General features: G+C 59.0%; 1 protein-coding gene across 1 annotated transcript in view; it reads right to left on the bottom strand.

Annotated features, from left to right (window-relative positions):
* The window catches only part of tbx16 (T-box transcription factor 16), a 346,022-nt gene that overhangs the window by 315,430 nt on the left and 12,348 nt on the right, over positions 1-18,244 (bottom strand). Inside the window, exons 4-5 of the mRNA XM_059983503.1 lie at positions 18,001-18,165; positions 17,203-17,349 (exon numbers count right to left, since the gene is read on the bottom strand). Of these exons, the coding sequence (XP_059839486.1) occupies positions 17,203-17,349; positions 18,001-18,165 (312 nt within the window). The remainder of the gene's footprint in view (positions 1-17,202; positions 17,350-18,000; positions 18,166-18,244) is intronic.

The following is an 18,244-nucleotide window of genomic DNA, read 5'->3' as shown; positions in this document are numbered from 1 at the left end:
GCACCCTACCTCTTCACCCTCACTGTCCATCCCCGGGTCACAGCACCCTACCTCTTCACCCTCAGCTGTCCATCCCGGGTCACAGCACCCTACCTCTTCACCCTCACTGTCCATCCCGGGTCACAGCACCCTCCCTCTTCACCCTCACTGTCCATCCCGGGTCACAGCACCCTACCTCTTCACCCTCACTGTCCATCCCGGGTCACAGCACCCTACCTCTTCACCCTCACTGTCCATCCCGGGTCACAGCACCCTACCTCTTCACCCTCACTGTCCATCCCGGGTCACAGCACCCTACCTCTTCACCCTCACTGTCCATCCCGGGTCACAGCACCCTACCTCTTCACCCTCACTGTCCATCCCGGGTCACAGCACCCTACCTCTTCACCCTCACTGTCCATCCCGGGTCACAGCACCCTACCTCTTCACCCTCACGTGTCCATCCCGGGTCACAGCACCCTACCTCTTCACCCTCAGCTGTCCATCCCGGGTCACAGCACCCTCCCTCTTCACCCTCAGTGTCCATCCCGGGTCACAGCACCCTACCTCTTCACCCTCACTGTCCATCCCGGGTCACAGCACCCTACCTCTTCACCCTCACTGTCCATCCCGGGTCACAGCACCCTACCTCTTCACCCTCACTGTCCATCCCGGGTCACAGCACCCTACCTCTTCACCCTCAGTGTCCATCCCGGGTCACAGCACCCTCCCTCTTCACCCTCACTGTCCATCCCGGGTCACAGCACCCTACCTCTTCACCCTCAGTGTCCATCCCGGGTCACAGCACCCTACCTCTTCACCCTCACTGTCCATCCCGGGTCACAGCACCCTCCCTCTTCACCCACACTGTCCATCCCGGGTCACAGCACCCTCCCTCTTCACCCTCACTGTCCATCCCGGGTCACAGCACCCTACCTCTTCACCCTCAGTGTCCATCCCGGGTCACAGCACCCTACCTCTTCACCCTCACTGTCCATCCCGGGTCACAGCACCCTACCTCTTCACCCTCACTGTCCATCCCGGGTCACAGCACCCTACCTCTTCACCCTCACTGTCCATCCCGGGTCACAGCACCTGGCCTCTTCACCCTCACTGTCCATCCCGGGTCACAGCACCCTACCTCTTCACGCTCACTGTCCATCCCGGGTCACAGCACCCTACCTCTTCACCCTCACTGTCCATCCCGGGTCACAGCACCCTACCTCTTCACCCTCAGTGTCCATCCCGGGTCACAGCACCCTACCTCTTCACCCTCACTGTCCATCCCGGGTCACAGCACCCTACCTCTTCACCCTCAGTGTCCATCCCGGGTCACAGCACCCTACCTCTTCACCCTCAGTGTCCATCCCGGGTCACAGCACCCTCCCTCTTCACCCTCACTGTCCATCCCGGGTCACAGCACCCTCCCTCTTCACCCTCACTGTCCATCCCGGGTCACAGCACCCTACCTCTTCACCCTCACTGTCCATCCCGGGTCACAGCACCCTACCTCTTCACCCTCAGTGTCCATCCCGGGTCACAGCACCCTACCTCTTCACCCTCACTGTCCATCCCGGGTCACAGCACCCTACCTCTTCACCCTCACTGTCCATCCCGGGTCACAGCACCCTACCTCTTCACCCTCAGTGTCCATCCCGGGTCACAGCACCCTACCTCTTCACCCTCACTGTCCATCCCGGGTCACAGCACCCTACCTCTTCACCCTCACTGTCCATCCCGGGTCACAGCACCCTACCTCTTCACCCTCACTGTCCATCCCGGGTCACAGCACCCTACCTCTTCACCCTCACTGTCCATCCCGGGTCACAGCACCCTACCTCTTCACCCTCACTGTCCATCCCGGGTCACAGCACCCTACCTCTTCACCCTCAGTGTCCATCCTGGGTCACAGCACCCTACCTCTTCACCCTCACTGTCCATCCCGGGTCACAGCACCCTCCCTCTTCACCCTCACTGTCCATCCCGGGTCACAGCACCCTACCTCATCACCCTCACTGTCCATCCCGGGTCACAGCACCCTACCTCTTCACCCTCACTGTCCATCCCGGGTCACAGCACCCTACCTCTTCACCCTCAGTGTCCATCCCGGGTCACAGCACCCTACCTCTTCACCCTCAGTGTCCATCCCGGGTCACAGCACCCTCCCTCTTCACCCTCACTGTCCATCCCGGGTCACAGCACCCTACCTCTTCACCCTCACTGTCCATCCCGGGTCACAGCACCTACCTCTTCACCCTCACTGTCCATCCCGGGTCACAGCACCCTACCTCTTCACCCTCACTGTCCATCCCGGATCACAGCACCCTACCACTTCACCCTCAGTGTCCATCCCGGGTCACAGCACCCTCCCTCTTCACCCTCACTGTCCATCCCGGGTCACAGCACCCTCCCTCTTCACCCTCAGTGTCCATCCCGGGTCACAGCACCCTACCTCTTCACCCTCAGTGTCCATCCCGGGTCACAGCACACTCCCTCTTCACCCTCAGTGTCCATCCCGGGTCACAGCACCCTACCTCTTCACCCTCACTGTCCATCCCGGGTCACAGCACCCTACCTCTTCACCCTCACTGTCCATCCCGGGTCACAGCACCCTACCTCTTCACCCTCACTGTCCATCCCGGGTCACAGCACCCTACCTCTTCACCCTCACTGTCCATCCCGGGTCACAGCACCCTCCCTCTTCACCCTCACTGTCCATCCCGGGTCACAGCACCCTACCTCTTCACCCTCAGTGTCCATCCCGGGTCACAGCACCCTCCCTCTTCACCCTCACTGTCCATCCCGGGTCACAGCACCCTACCTCTTCACCCTCACTGTCCATCCCTGGTCACAGCACCCTCCCTCTTCACCCTCAGTGTCCATCCCGGGTCACAGCACCCTACCTCTTCACCCTCACTGTCCATCCCGGGTCACAGCACCCTACCTCTTCACCCTCACTGTCCATCCCGGGTCACAGCACCCTACCTCTTCACCCTCACTGTCCATCCCGGGTCACAGCACCCTACCTCTTCACCCTCACTGTCCATCCCGGGTCACAGCACCCTCCCTCTTCACCCTCACTGTCCATCCCGGGTCACAGCACCCTACCTCTTCACCCTCAGTGTCCATCCCGGGTCACAGCACCCTACCTCTTCACCCTCACTGTCCATCCCGGGTCACAGCACCCTCCCTCTTCACCCACACTGTCCATCCCGGGTCACAGCACCCTCCCTCTTCACCCTCACTGTCCATCCCGGGTCACAGCACCCTACCTCTTCACCCTCAGTGTCCATCCCGGGTCACAGCACCCTACCTCTTCACCCTCACTGTCCATCCCGGGTCACAGCACCCTACCTCTTCACCCTCACTGTCCATCCCGGGTCACAGCACCCTACCTCTTCACCCTCAGTGTCCATCCCGGGTCACAGCACCTGGCCTCTTCACCCTCACTGTCCATCCCGGGTCACAGCACCCTACCTCTTCACGCTCACTGTCCATCCCGGGTCACAGCACCCTACCTCTTCACCCTCACTGTCCATCCCGGGTCACAGCACCCTACCTCTTCACCCTCAGTGTCCATCCCGGGTCACAGCACCTACCTCTTCACCCTCACTGTCCATCCCGGGTCACAGCACCCTACCTCTTCACCCTCAGTGTCCATCCCGGGTCACAGCACCCTACCTCTTCACCCTCAGTGTCCATCCCGGGTCACAGCACCCTCCCTCTTCACCCTCACTGTCCATCCCGGGTCACAGCACCCTCCCTCTTCACCCTCACTGACCATCCCGGGTCACAGCACCCTACCTCTTCACCCTCACTGTCCATCCCGGGTCACAGCACCCTACCTCTTCACCCTCAGTGTCCATCCCGGGTCACAGCACCCTACCTCTTCACCCTCACTGTCCATCCCGGGTCACAGCACCCTACCTCTTCACCCTCACTGTCCATCCCGGGTCACAGCACCCTACCTCTTCACACTCAGTGTCCATCCCGGGTCACAGCACCCTACCTCTTCACCCTCACTGTCCATCCCGGGTCACAGCACCCTACCTCTTCACCCTCACTGTCCATCCCGGGTCACAGCACCCTACCTCTTCACCCTCACTGTCCATCCCGGGTCACAGCACCCTACCTCTTCACCCTCACTGTCCATCCCGGGTCACAGCACCCTACCTCTTCACCCTCACTGTCCATCCCGGGTCACAGCACCCTACCTCTTCACCCTCAGTGTCCATCCTGGGTCACAGCACCCTACCTCTTCACCCTCACTGTCCATCCCGGGTCACAGCACCCTCCCTCTTCACCCTCACTGTCCATCCGGGTCACAGCACCCTACCTCATCACCCTCACTGTCCATCCCGGGTCACAGCACCCTACCTCTTCACCCTCACTGTCCATCCCGGGTCACAGCACCCTACCTCTTCACCCTCAGTGTCCATCCCGGGTCACAGCACCCTACCTCTTCACCCTCAGTGTCCATCCCGGGTCACAGCACCCTCCCTCTTCACCCTCACTGTCCATCCCGGGTCACAGCACCCTACCTCTTCACCCTCACTGTCCATCCCGGGTCACAGCACCTACCTCTTCACCCTCACTGTCCATCCCGGGTCACAGCACCCTACCTCTTCACCCTCACTGTCCATCCCGGATCACAGCACCCTACCACTTCACCCTCAGTGTCCATCCCGGGTCACAGCACCCTCCCTCTTCACCCTCACTGTCCATCCCGGGTCACAGCACCCTCCCTCTTCACCCTCAGTGTCCATCCCGGGTCACAGCACCCTACCTCTTCACCCTCAGTGTCCATCCCGGGTCACAGCACACTCCCTCTTCACCCTCAGTGTCCATCCCGGGTCACAGCACCTACCTCTTCACCCTCACTGTCCATCCCGGGTCACAGCACCCTACCTCTTCACCCTCACTGTCCATCCCGGGTCACAGCACCCTACCTCTTCACCCTCACTGTCCATCCCGGGTCACAGCACCCTACCTCTTCACCCTCACTGTCCATCCCGGGTCACAGCACCCTACCTCTTCACCCTCAGTGTCCATCCCGGGTCACAGCACCCTCCCTCTTCACCCTCAGTGTCCATCCCGGGTCACAGCACCCTACCTCTTCACCCTCAGTGTCCATCCCGGGTCACAGCACCCTCCCTCTTCACCCTCAGTGTCCATCCCGGGTCACAGCACCCTACCTCTTCACCCTCAGTGTCCATCCCGGGTCACAGCACCCTACCTCTTCACCCTCAGTGTCCATCCCGGGTCACAGCACCCTCCCTCTTCACCCTCAGTGTCCATCCCGGGTCACAGCACCCTACCTCTTCACCCTCAGTGTCCATCCCGGGTCACAGCACCCTACCTCTTCACCCTCACTGTCCATCCCGGGTCACAGCACCCTACCTCTTCACCCTCAGTGTCCATCCGGGTCACAGCACCCTCCCTCTTCACCCTCACTGTCCATCCCGGGTCACAGCACCCTACCTCTTCACCCTCACTGTCCATCCCGGGTCACAGCACCCTACCTCTTCACCCTCAGTGTCCATCCCGGGTCACAGCACCCTACCTCTTCACCCTCACTGTCCATCCCGGGTCACAGCACCCTCCCTCTTCACCCTCAGTGTCCATCCCGGGTCACAGCACCCTCACTCTTCACCCTCACTGTCCATCCCGGGTCACAGCACCCTCCCTCTTCACCCTCACTGTCCATCCCGGGTCACAGCACCCTACCTCTTCACCCTCACTGTCCATCCCGGGTCACAGCACCCTACCTCTTCACCCTCAGTGTCCATCCCGGGTCACAGCACCCTACCTCTTCACCCTCACTGTCCATCCCGGGTCACAGCACCCTACCTCTTCACCCTCACTGTCCATCCCGGGTCACAGCACCCTACCTCTTCACCCTCAGTGTCCATCCCGGGTCACAGCACCCTACCTCTTCACCCTCAGTGTCCATCCCGGGTCACAGCACCCTCCCTCTTCACCCTCACTGTCCATCCCGGGTCACAGCACCCTCCCTCTTCACCCTCAGTGTCCATCCCGGGTCACAGCACCCTACCTCTTCACCCTCAGTGTCCATCCCAGGTCACAGCACCCTACCTCTTCACCCTCACTGTCCATCCCGGGTCACAGCACCCTACCTCTTCACCCTCACTGTCCATCCCGGGTCACAGCACCCTACCTCTTCACCCTCACTGTCCATCCCGGGTCACAGCACCCTACCTCTTCACCCTCACTGTCCATCCCGGGTCACAGCACCCTCCCTCTTCACCCTCACTGTCCATCCCGGGTCACAGCACCCTACCTCTTCACCCTCAGTGTCCATCCCGGGTCACAGCACCCTACCTCTTCACCCTCACTGTCCATCCCGGGTCACAGCACCCTCCCTCTTCACCCTCACTGTCCATCCCGGGTCACAGCACCCTACCTCTTCACCCTCACTGTCCATCCCGGGTCACAGCACCCTACCTCTTCACCCTCAGTGTCCATCCCGGGTCACAGCACCCTACCTCTTCACCCTCAGTGTCCATCCCGGGTCACAGCACCCTCCCTCTTCACCCTCACTGTCCATCCCGGGTCACAGCACCCTACCTCTTCACCCTCAGTGTCCATCCCGGGTCACAGCACCCTACCTCTTCACCCTCACTGTCCATCCCGGGTCACAGCACCCTACCTCTTCACCCTCACTGTCCATCCCGGGTCACAGCACCCTCCCTCTTCACCCTCACTGTCCATCCCGGATCACAGCACCCTACCTCTTCACCCTCAGTGTCCATCCCGAGTCACAGCACCCTACCTCTTCACCCTCAGTGTCCATCCCGGGTCACAGCACCCTACCTCTTCACCCTCAGTGTCCATCCCGAGTCACAACACCCTACCTCTTCACCCTCCCTGTCCATCCCGGGTCACATCACCCTACCTCTTCACCCTCACTGTCCATCCCGGGTCACAGCACCCTCCCTCTTCACCCTCACTGTCCATCCCGGGTCACAGCACCCTACCTCTTCACCCTCAGTGTCCATCCCGAGTCACAGCACCCTACCTCTTCACCCTCAGTGTCCATCCCGGGTCACAGCACCCTACCTCTTCACCCTCAGTGTCCATCCCGGGTCACAGCACCCTACCTCTTCACCCTCACTGTCCATCCCGGGTCACAGCACCCTACCTCTTCACCCTCACTGTCCATCCCGGGTCACAGCACCCTACCTCTTCACCCTCACTGTCCATCCCGGGTCACAGCACCCTACCTCTTCACCCTCACTGTCCATCCCGGGTCACAGCACCCTACCTCTTCACCCTCAGTGTCCATCCCGGGTCACAGCACCCTCCCTCTTCACCCTCAGTGTCCATTCCGGGTCACAGCACCCTACCTCTTCACCCTCAATGTCCATCCCGGGTCACAGCACCCTCCCTCTTCACCCTCAGTGTCCATCCCGGGTCACAGCACCCTCCCTCTTCACCCTCAGTGTCCATCCCGGGTCACAGCACCCTCCCTCTTCACCCTCAGTGTCCATCCCGGGTCACAGCACCCTCCCTCTTCACCCTCACTGTCCATCCCGGGTCACAGCACCCTACCTCTTCACCCTCACTGTCCATCCCGGGTCACAGCACCCTACCTCTTCACCCTCACTGTCCATCCCGGGTCACAGCACCCTACCTCTTCACCCTCAGTGTCCATCCCGGGTCACAGCACCCTCCCTCTTCACCCTCAGTGTCCATCCCGGGTCACAGCACCCTACCTCTTCACCCTCACTGTCTATCCCGGGTCACAGCACCCTACCTCTTCACCCTCACTGTCCATCCCGGGTCACAGCACCCTACCTCTTCACCCTCACTGTCCATCCCGGGTCACAGCACCCTACCTCTTCACCCTCACTGTCCATCCCGGGTCACAGCACCCTACCTCTTCACCCTCACTGTCCATCCCGGGTCACAGCACCCTACCTCTTCACCCTCAATGTCCATCCCGGGTCACAGCACCCTACCTCTTCACCCTCAGTGTCCATCCCGGGTCACAGCACCCTACCTCTTCACCCTCACTGTCCATCCCGGGTCACAGCACCCTACCTCTTCACCCTCACTGTCCATCCCGGGTCACAGCACCCTACCTCTTCACCCTCAGTGTCCATCCCGGGTCACAGCACCCTACCTCTTCAGCCTCACTGTCCATCCCGGGTCACAGCACCCTACCTCTTCACCCTCACTGTCCATCCCGGGTCACAGCACCCTACCTCTTCACCTGACTGTCCATCCTGAGTCACAGCACCCTACCTCTTCACCCTCACTGTCCATCCCGGGTCACAGCACCCTCCCTCTTCACCCTCACTGTCCATCCCGGGTCACAGCACCCTCCCTCTTCACCCTCACTGTCCATCCCGGGTCACAGCACCCTACCTCTTCACCCTCAGTGTCCATCCCGGGTCACAGCACCCTACCTCTTCACCCTCACTGTCCATCCTGGGTCACAGCACCCTACCACTTCACCCTCACTGTCCATCCCGGGTCACAGCACCCTACCTCTTCACCCTCACTGTCCATCCCGGGTCACAGCACCCTACCTCTTCACCCTCACTGTCCATCCCGGGTCACAGCACCCTCCCTCTTCACCCTCACTGTCCATCCCGGGTCACAGCACCCTACCTCTTCACCCTCACTGTCCATCCCGGGTCACAGCACCCTACCTCTTCACCCTCACTGTCCATCCTGGGTCACAGCACCCTACCTCTTCACCCTCACTGTCCATCCTGGGTCACAGCACCCTACCTCTTCACCCTCACTGTCCATCCCGGGTCACAGCACCCTCCCTCTTCACCCTCACTGTCCATCCCGGGTCACAGCACCCTACCTCTTCACCCTCAGTGTCCATCCCGGGTCACAGCACCCTACCTCTTCACACTCACTGTCCATCCCGGGTCACAGCACCCTACCTCTTCACCCTCACTGTCCATCCCAGGTCACAGCACCCTACCTCTTCACCCTCAGTGTCCATCCCGGGTCACAGCACCCTACCTCTTCACCCTCAGTGTCCATCCCGGGTCACAGCACCCTACCTCTTCACCGTCAGTGTCCATCCCGGGTCACAGCACCCTCCCTCTTCACCCTCACTGTCCATCCTGAGTCACAGCACCCTACCTCTTCACCCTCACTGTCCATCCCGGGTCACAGCACCCTACCTCTTCACCCTCAGTGTCCATCCTGGGTCACAGCACCCTACCTCTTCACCCTCAGTGTCCATCCCGGGTCACAGCACCCTCCCTCTTCACCCTCACTGTCCATCCTGGGTCACAGCACCCTACCTCTTCACCCTCAGTGTCCATCCCGGGTCACAGCACCCTCCCTCTTCACCCTCACTGTCCATCCCGGGTCACAGCACCCTCCCTCTTCACCCTCAGTGTCCATCCCGGGTCACAGCACCCTACCTCTTCACCCTCAGTGTCCATCCCGGGTCACAGCACCCTACCTCTTCACCCTCACTGTCCATCCCGGGTCACAGCACCCTACCTCTTCACCCTCACTGTCCATCCCGGGTCACAGCACCCTACCTCTTCACCCTCACTGTCCATCCCGGGTCACAGCACCCTACCTCTTCACCCTCAGTGTCCATCCCGGGTCACAGCACCCTACCTCTTCACCCTCAGTGTCCATCCCGGGTCACAGCACCCTACCTCTTCACCCAGTGTCCATCCCGGGTCACAGCACCCTACCTCTTCACCCTCACTGTCCATCCCGGGTCACAGCACCCTACCTCTTCACCCTCACTGTCCATCCCGGGTCACAGCACCCTACCTCTTCACCCTCAGTGTCCATCCCGGGTCACAGCACATACCTCTTCACCCTCACTGTCCATCCCGGGTCACAGCACCCTACCTCTTCACCCTCACTGTCCATCCCGGGTCACAGCACCCTACCTCTTCACCCTCACTGTCCATCCCGGGTCACAGCACCCTACCTCTTCACCCTCACTGTCCATCCCGGGTCACAGCACCCTACCTCTTCACCCTCACTGTCCATCCCGGGTCACAGCACCCTACCTCTTCACCCTCACTGTCCATCCCGGGTCACAGCACCCTACCTCTTCACCCTCACTGTCCATCCCGGGTCACAGCACCCTACCTCTTCACCCTCACTGTCCATCCCGGGTCACAGCACCCTCCCTCTTCACCCAGTGTCCATCCCGGGTCAGAGCACCCTCCCTCTTCACCCTCACTGTCCATCCCGGGTCACAGCACCCTACCTCTTCACCCTCACTGTCCATCCCGGGTCACAGCACCCTCCCTCTTCACCCTCACTGTCCATCCCGGGTCACAGCACCCTACCTCTTCACCCTCACTGTCCATCCCGGGTCACAGCACCCTCCCTCTTCACCCTCACTGTCCATCCCGGGTCACAGCACCCTACCTCTTCACCCTCAGTGTCCATCCCGGGTCACAGCACCCTACCTCTTCACCCTCAGTGTCCATCCCGGGTCACAGCACCCTACCTCTTCACCCTCACTGTCCATCCCGGGTCACAGCACCCTCCCTCTTCACCCTCACTGTCCATCCCGGGTCACAGCACCCTCCCTCTTCACCCTCACTGTCCAGCCCGGGTCACAGCACCCTACCTCTTCACCCTCACTGTCCATCCCGGGTCACAGCACCCTACCTCTTCACCCTCACTGTCCATCCCGGGTCACAGCACCCTACCTCTTCACCCTCACTGTCCATCCCGGGTCACAGCACCCTACCTCTTCACCCATACTGTCCATCCCGGGTCACAGCACCCTACCTCTTCACCCTCACTGTCCATCCCGGGTCACAGCACCCTCCCTCTTCACCCTCACTGTCCATCCCGGGTCACAGCACCCTACCTCTTCACCCTCAGTGTCCATCCCGGGTCACAGCACCCTACCTCTTCACCCTCAGTGTCCATCCCGGGTCACAGCACCCTACCTCTTCACCCTCAGTGTCCATCCCGGGTCACAGCACCTACCTCTTCACCCTCACTGTCCATCCCGGGTCACAGCACCCTCCCTCTTCACCCTCAGTGTCCATCCCGGGTCACAGCACCCTACCTCTTCACCCTCAGTGTCCATCCCGGGTCACAGCACCCTACCTCTTCACCCTCAGTGTCCATCCTTGGTCACAGCACCCTACCTCTTCACCCTCAGTGTCCATCCCTGGTCACAGCACCCTACCTCTTCACCCTCAGTGTCCATCCCGGGTCACAGCACCCTACCTCTTCACCCTCAGTGTCCATCCCGGGTCACAGCACCCTACCTCTTCACCCTCAGTGTCCATCCCGGGTCACAGCACCCTACCTCTTCACCCTCACTGTCCATCCCGGGTCACAGCACCCTACCTCTTCACCCTCAGTGTCCATCCCGGGTCACAGCACCTTACCTCTTCACACTCACTGTCCATCCCGGGTCACAGCACCCTACCTCTTCACCCTCACTGTCCATCCCAGGTCACAGCACCCTACCTCTTCACCCTCACTGTCCATCCCGGGTCACAGCACCCTACCTCTTCACCCTCACTGTCCATCCCGGGTCACAGCACCCTACCTCTTCACCCTCACTGTCCATCCCGGGTCACAGCACCCTACCTCTTCACCCTCAGTGTCCATCCCGGGTCACAGCACCCTACCTCTTCACCCTCAATGTCCATCCCGGGTCACAGCACCCTACCTCTTCACCCTCAGTGTCCATCCCGGGTCACAGCACCCTACCTCTTCACTCTCAGTGTCCATCCCGGGTCACAGCACCCTACCTCTTCACCCTCAGTGTCCATCCCGGGTCACAGCACCCTACCTCTTCACCCTCACTGTCCATCCCGGGTCACAGCACCCTACCTCTTCACCCTCAGTGTCCATCCCGGGTCACAGCACCCTACCTCTTCACCCTCACTGTCCATCCTGAGTCACAGCACCCTCCCTCTTCACCCTCACTGTCCAGCCCGGGTCACAGCACCCTACCTCTTCACCCTCCCTGTCCATCCCGGGTCACAGCACCCTACCTCTTCACCCTCACTGTCCATCCCGGGTCACAGCACCCTACCTCTTCACCCTCACTGTCCATCCCGGGTCACAGCACCCTACCTCTTCACCCTCACTGTCCATCCCGGGTCACAGCACCCTACCTCTTCACCCTCACTGTCCATCCCGGGTCACAGCACCCTACCTCTTCACCCTCAGTGTCCATCCCGGGTCACAGCACCCTCCCTCTTCACCCTCAGTGTCCATCCCGGGTCACAGCACCCTCCCTCTTCACCCTCAGTGTCCATCCCGGGTCACAGCACCCTCCCTCTTCACCCTCAGTGTCCATCCCGGGTCACAGCACCCTACCTCTTCACCCTCAGTGTGCATCCCGGGTCACAGCACCCTACCTCTTCACCCTCACTGTCCATCCTGAGTCACAGCACCCTACCTCTTCACCCTCAGTGTCCATCCCGGGTCACAGCACCCTACCTCTTCACCCTCAGTGTCCATCCCGGGTCACAGCACCTACCTCTTCACCCTCAGTGTCCATCCCGGTTCACAGCACCCTACCTCTTCACCCTCAGTGTCCATCCCGGGTCACAGCACCTACCTCTTCACCCTCACTGTCCATCCCGGGTCACAGCACCCTACCTCTTCACCCACAGTGTCCTTCCCGGGTCACAGCACCCTACCTCTTCACCCTCACTGTCCATCCCGGGTCACAGCACCCTACCTCTTCACCCTCAGTGTCCATCCCGGGTCACAGCACCCTACCTCTTCACCCTCAGTGTCCATCCCGGGTCACAGCACCCTACCTCTTCACCCTCACTGTCCATCCCGGGTCACAGCACCCTACCTCTTCACCCTCAGTGTCCATCCCGGGTCACAGCACCCTACCTCTTCACCCTCACTGTCCATCCTGAGTCACAGCACCCTCCCTCTTCACCCTCACTGTCCATCCCGGGTCACAGCACCCTACCTCTTCACCCTCACTGTCCATCCCGGGTCACAGCACCCTACCTCTTCACCCTCACTGTCCATCCCGGGTCACAGCACCCTACCTCTTCACCCTCAGTGTGCATCCCGGGTCACAGCACCCTACCTCTTCACCCTCACTGTCCATCCCGGGTCACAGCACCCTACCTCTTCACCCTCACTGTCCATCCCGGGTCACAGCACCCTACCTCTTCACCCTCAGTGTGCATCCCGGGTCACAGCACCCTACCTCTTCACCCTCACTGTCCATCCCGGGTCACAGCACCCTACCTCTTCACCCTCACTGTCCATCCTGAGTCACAGCACCCTACCTCTTCACCCTCCGTGTCCATCCCGGGTCACTGCACCCTACCTCTTCACCCTCAGTGTCCATCCCGGGTCACAGCACCTACCTCTTCACCCTCAGTGTCCATCCCGGTTCACAGCACCCTACCTCTTCACCCTCAGTGTCCATCCCGGGTCACAGCACCTACCTCTTCACCCTCACTGTCCATCCCGGGTCACAGCACCCTACCTCTTCACCCTCAGTGTCCTTCCCGGGTCACAGCACCCTACCTCTTCACCCTCACTGTCCATCCCGGGTCACAGCACCCTACCTCTTCACCCTCAGTGTCCATCCCGGGTCACAGCACCCTACCTCTTCACCCTCACTGTCCATCCCGGGTCACAGCACCCTACCTCTTCACCCTCACTGTCCATCCCGGGTCACAGCACCCTACCTCTTCACCCTCACTGTCCATCCCGGGTCACAGCACCCTACCTCTTCACCCTCACTGTCCATCCCGGGTCACAGCACCCTACCTCTTCACCCTCACTGTCCATCCCGGGTCACAGCACCCTACCTCTTCACCCTCAATGTCCATCCCGGGTCACAGCACCCTACCTCTTCACCCTCACTGTCCATCCCGGGTCACAGCACCCTACCTCTTCACCCTCACTGTCCATCCCGGGTCACAGCACCCTACCTCTTCACCCTCAGTGTCCATCCCGGGTCACAGCACCCTACCTCTTCACCCTCAGTGTCCTTCCCGGGTCACAGCACCCTACCTCTTCACCCTCTCTGTCCATCCCGGGTCACAGCACCCTACCTCTTCACCGTCAGTGTCCATCCCGGGTCACAGCACCCTCCCTCTTCACCCTCACTGTCCATCCCGGGTCACAGCACCCTACCTCTTCACCCTCACTGTCCATCCCGGGTCACAGCACCCTACCTCTTCACCCTCACTGTCCATCCCGGGTCACAGCACCCTACCTCTTCACCCTCACTGTCCATCCCGGGTCACAGCACCCTACCTCTTCACCCTCACTGTCCATCCCGGGTCACAGCACCCTACCTCTTCACCCTCAGTGTGCATCCCGGGTCACAGCACCCTACCTCTTCACCCTCACTGTCCATCCCGGGTCACAGCACCCTACCTCTTCACCCTCAGTGTGCATCCCGGGTCACAGCACCCTACCTCTTCACCCTCACTGTCCTTCCCGGGTCACAGCACCCTACCTCTTCACCCTCACTGTCCATCCTGAGTCACAGCACCCTACCTCTTCACCCTCAGTGTCCATCCCGGGTCACAGCACCCTACCTCTTCACCCTCAGTGTCCATCCCGGGTCACAGCACCTACCTCTTCACCCTCAGTGTCCATCCCGGGTCACAGCACCCTACCTCTTCACCCTCAGTGTCCTTCCCGGGTCACAGCACCCTACCTCTTCACCCTCACTGTCCATCCCGGGTCACAGCACCCTACCTCTTCACCCTCACTGTCCATCCCGGGTCACAGCACCCTACCTCTTCACCCTCAATGTCCATCCCGGGTCACAGCACCCTACCTCTTCACCCTCACTGTCCATCCCGGGTCACAGCACCCTACCTCTTCACCCTCACTGTCCATCCCGGGTCACAGCACCCTACCTCTTCACCCTCAGTGTCCATCCCGGGTCACAGCACCCTACCTCTTCACCCTCAGTGTCCTTCCCGGGTCACAGCACCCTACCTCTTCACCCTCACTGTCCATCCCGGGTCACAGCACCCTACCTCTTCACCGTCAGTGTCCATCCCGGGTCACAGCACCCTCCCTCTTCACCCTCACTGTCCATCCCGTGTCACAGCACCCTACCTCTTCACCCTCACTGTCCATCCCGGGTCACAGCACCCTACCTCTTCACCCTCAGTGCAATCCCATCAGTCCTGTCCTATTTCTTCCCTCCAATCAGTTTTCTCCCTCACGTTCCCTCACAATAGGAGCAAATTACTTGGGCAGTTACCCCACAGGCCTTTGGGATGTGGGAGGAATCCAGCACGTGCAGTCACATTGAGAACACACGTACAGAGCTCGGCCGCTGAGGTGTTGTGAGGAAGCAGCTCCTCTCCCAGACAGCCCCAGTGCAGTCAGACAATCACCGAGGCACACAGCAGCTGCCAGTTCAGTCCACCTATTCTGCCTAGTCCTGTCGACTTGTACCTCAACCATGGCCCTCACATCTCTGTGCTTATGCAAAATTCTTCCGCATTGTACTCAAACCCAAATCCCCCACTCTCACCACTCTCTGAGTGAAGAAGTTCCCTCTCAGGGTTCCCTTCAATACTTCACCTTTCACCCTTAACCTATGACCTACGTTCTGCTCAGAATCAGGTTTAATATCACTGGCGTATGTTGTGAAATTTGCCTTTTTACAGCAATATTGCAATACACAATAATAAAAACTATAAGTTGCAATAAGTAGTATAAATAAAAAATAAGTAGTGCAAAAACAGAGGGGAAATACTGAGGCAGTGTACATAGCTTAATTGTCCATGAGAAATCTGATGGCAGAGAGGAAGAAGCTGATCCTGAAATGTTGATTGTCTTCAGACCCCTCCTTGAAGAGGGCATGTCCAGGGTGATGGGTGTCCTTAATTAAGGAATCCACCTTTTTGAGTCATTTCCTTTTGAAGGTGTCCTAGATGCTGGGGAGGCTGGTGCTTACGAGGGAGCTAGCTTTCTACAGATTTATCCAATCCCGTGAGGTGGCCCTCCATACCAGACAGTGATGCACCCAGTTAGAATCCCCTCCATGGTACGTATGTAGAAATTTACTTGTGTCTTTGGTGACACACTAATCCTCCGCAAACTCCTAATAAAATATAGCCAGTGTCGTTCCTTCTTTGTAATTGCATCTAGGATTGATCCTCAGAGATGTTGACAGCCAAGAACTTGAAATTGTCACCGTTTCCACCACTGACCCTCACCGCGTGTGTTCTCTCAACTTCACCCAAACTCAGTGGAAAAAGCCTGCTTGTGTTTACCCTATCTATACCCCTCATAGTTTTGTATTCCTTTATCAAATGTCCCTTTATTCTCCTATGCTCCATAGAGTAAAGACCTAACCTATGCAAACTCCCCTGTAGTTCAGCTTCTCATCCCCCAGTAACATCCTTATAAATTTTCTCTGTGCTCTTTCAAAAAGGCACAACAGCGCCTCTTTCACCTCTGATGGTTGGACAAGTTTGGTATGGGCCCCCAGATCCTAAGAACTTTCTACAGGGGCATGATTGAGAGCATCCTGACTGGCTGCATCACTGCCTGGTGTGGGAACTGTACCTCCCTCAATCGCAGGACTTTGCAGAGAGTGGTGCGGACAGCCCAGCGCATCTGTAGATGTGAACTTCCCACTATTCAAGACATCCACAAAGGCAGGTGTGAAAAAAGGGCCCGAAAGATCATTGGGGACCCAAGTCACCCCAACCACAAACTGCTACCATCTGGGAAACGGTACCGCAGCATAAAAGCCAGGACCGACAGGCTCCGGGACAGCTTCTTCCACCAGGCCATCAGGCTGATTAACATGTCGACACAACTGTATTTCCATGTTATATTGACCGTCCTGTTGTACATACTACTTATTATAAATTACTATAAATTGTACATTGCACATTTAGACAGAGACGTAATGTAAACATTTTTGCTCCTCATATATATGAACCATGTAAGTGATAAAGTCAATTCAATTCAATTTTGTTGATATCTTTCCTTTTGGTAGCTGCACTCATTAGTCCAAATTAGGCCTCAGCAATGTCAACACAGCTTCAAGGTAACACCCCAACACCTGTACTCAGCACTTTGATGCAGGTGTGGTGAACTACATATACCTGCCTGGACATGCCCCCCCCCCCCCCGCTGACTGCTCCTGTGGCTCCTCCCACAGACCCCTGGATAAAGGCGATTGGAGCCACAGACCCGTCCTCAGTCTCCAGGAGTTGAGTTGGGCACTCCGGGCTACCTCCCACTCAGCCTCACCTTCTCGTTCTGGTATGCGGTCACTGCCATGAAGACCGTCTCCGGGAAGGTGAAGGTTTGGGAGATGCTCCATCGAACCCCGGATGGATTCTCCTCCTGTACAATGTGGAAGCGGGGCTGGTAACGATGCATAGAGTGCAACATAATCTGAAACACAGCACAAGCACAGTCAGGGTAGGGTCTGTATATAGAGAGCAGCATAATGTGAAACACAGCACAAACATGAACATGGTCTGTAAATGGAGTGCCGGGCAGTTGGAACGGACATCACACTACTGGGACCACACAGAGACATCAGGCTCTGTCCCAAACCTCCTTCACCATGGCAACCGGCTCCGGCCGAAGAGAAGGGTTGGGAAGCAGAGGGGGAGAGACAGAGACACTGGGGATCAGCAGGAGGGAGAGAGGGGCGTTGGTAATCAGAGGGAGGGAGGGAGAGTGACTGGGAATGAGAATGACAGAGTGAGACTGGGAATCAGACTGGGAGAGAGAGAGTGTGGGAATTAGAAAGGGAGATAGTGGCAGGAAATCAGAGAGGGAGGGGTTGGGAATCAGAGGGAGAGAGAGAGAGAGGCTGGGAGCCAGAAGCAGCAGAGACGGACTGGGAGCAATTGGGTCTTGTTTCAGGAGAGTTACTGGATTGGAGTGGTCTCATTTCGGAACTGTGATTGTGCAGGAAGGACGGAGTGGGACAAGGGGCAACGCGTCCCAAGTCACATTCCTGCTCCATGCCTTGGGAATGCTGGAAGACTGGGAGAAGCTGGAGGAGAGACCTGGAAAGCAGAGAGCACCACGTACATGTCCAGACTGATCGAGCGTGTTGTTAGTGAGCTTCAGCTTGCGGAAGTGAACGGGCTGTTTCATCCAGTGGCTACCCAGGGCCGGAGAATCGGGGTGGATGTAGGTGACGCAGGGAGGCTGCGGTTCCGACTTGCCAGCTACACCCCACTGATCCTTGTACCACTGCGCAAGGGGGAGAGAGAGAGAGAGAGCAAAGTATCGGTACTGGAACTGGCTTATTACTGTCACATCTGCAGAGGTA

Source organism: Hypanus sabinus, chromosome 10 (genome assembly GCF_030144855.1).
Source record: "Hypanus sabinus isolate sHypSab1 chromosome 10, sHypSab1.hap1, whole genome shotgun sequence".
In the NCBI taxonomy this organism is placed as follows: Eukaryota; Metazoa; Chordata; class Chondrichthyes; order Myliobatiformes; family Dasyatidae; genus Hypanus; species Hypanus sabinus.
The sequence above is the reverse complement of the archived record's forward strand: the minus strand, read 5'-3'. Positions and strand labels throughout refer to the sequence as shown.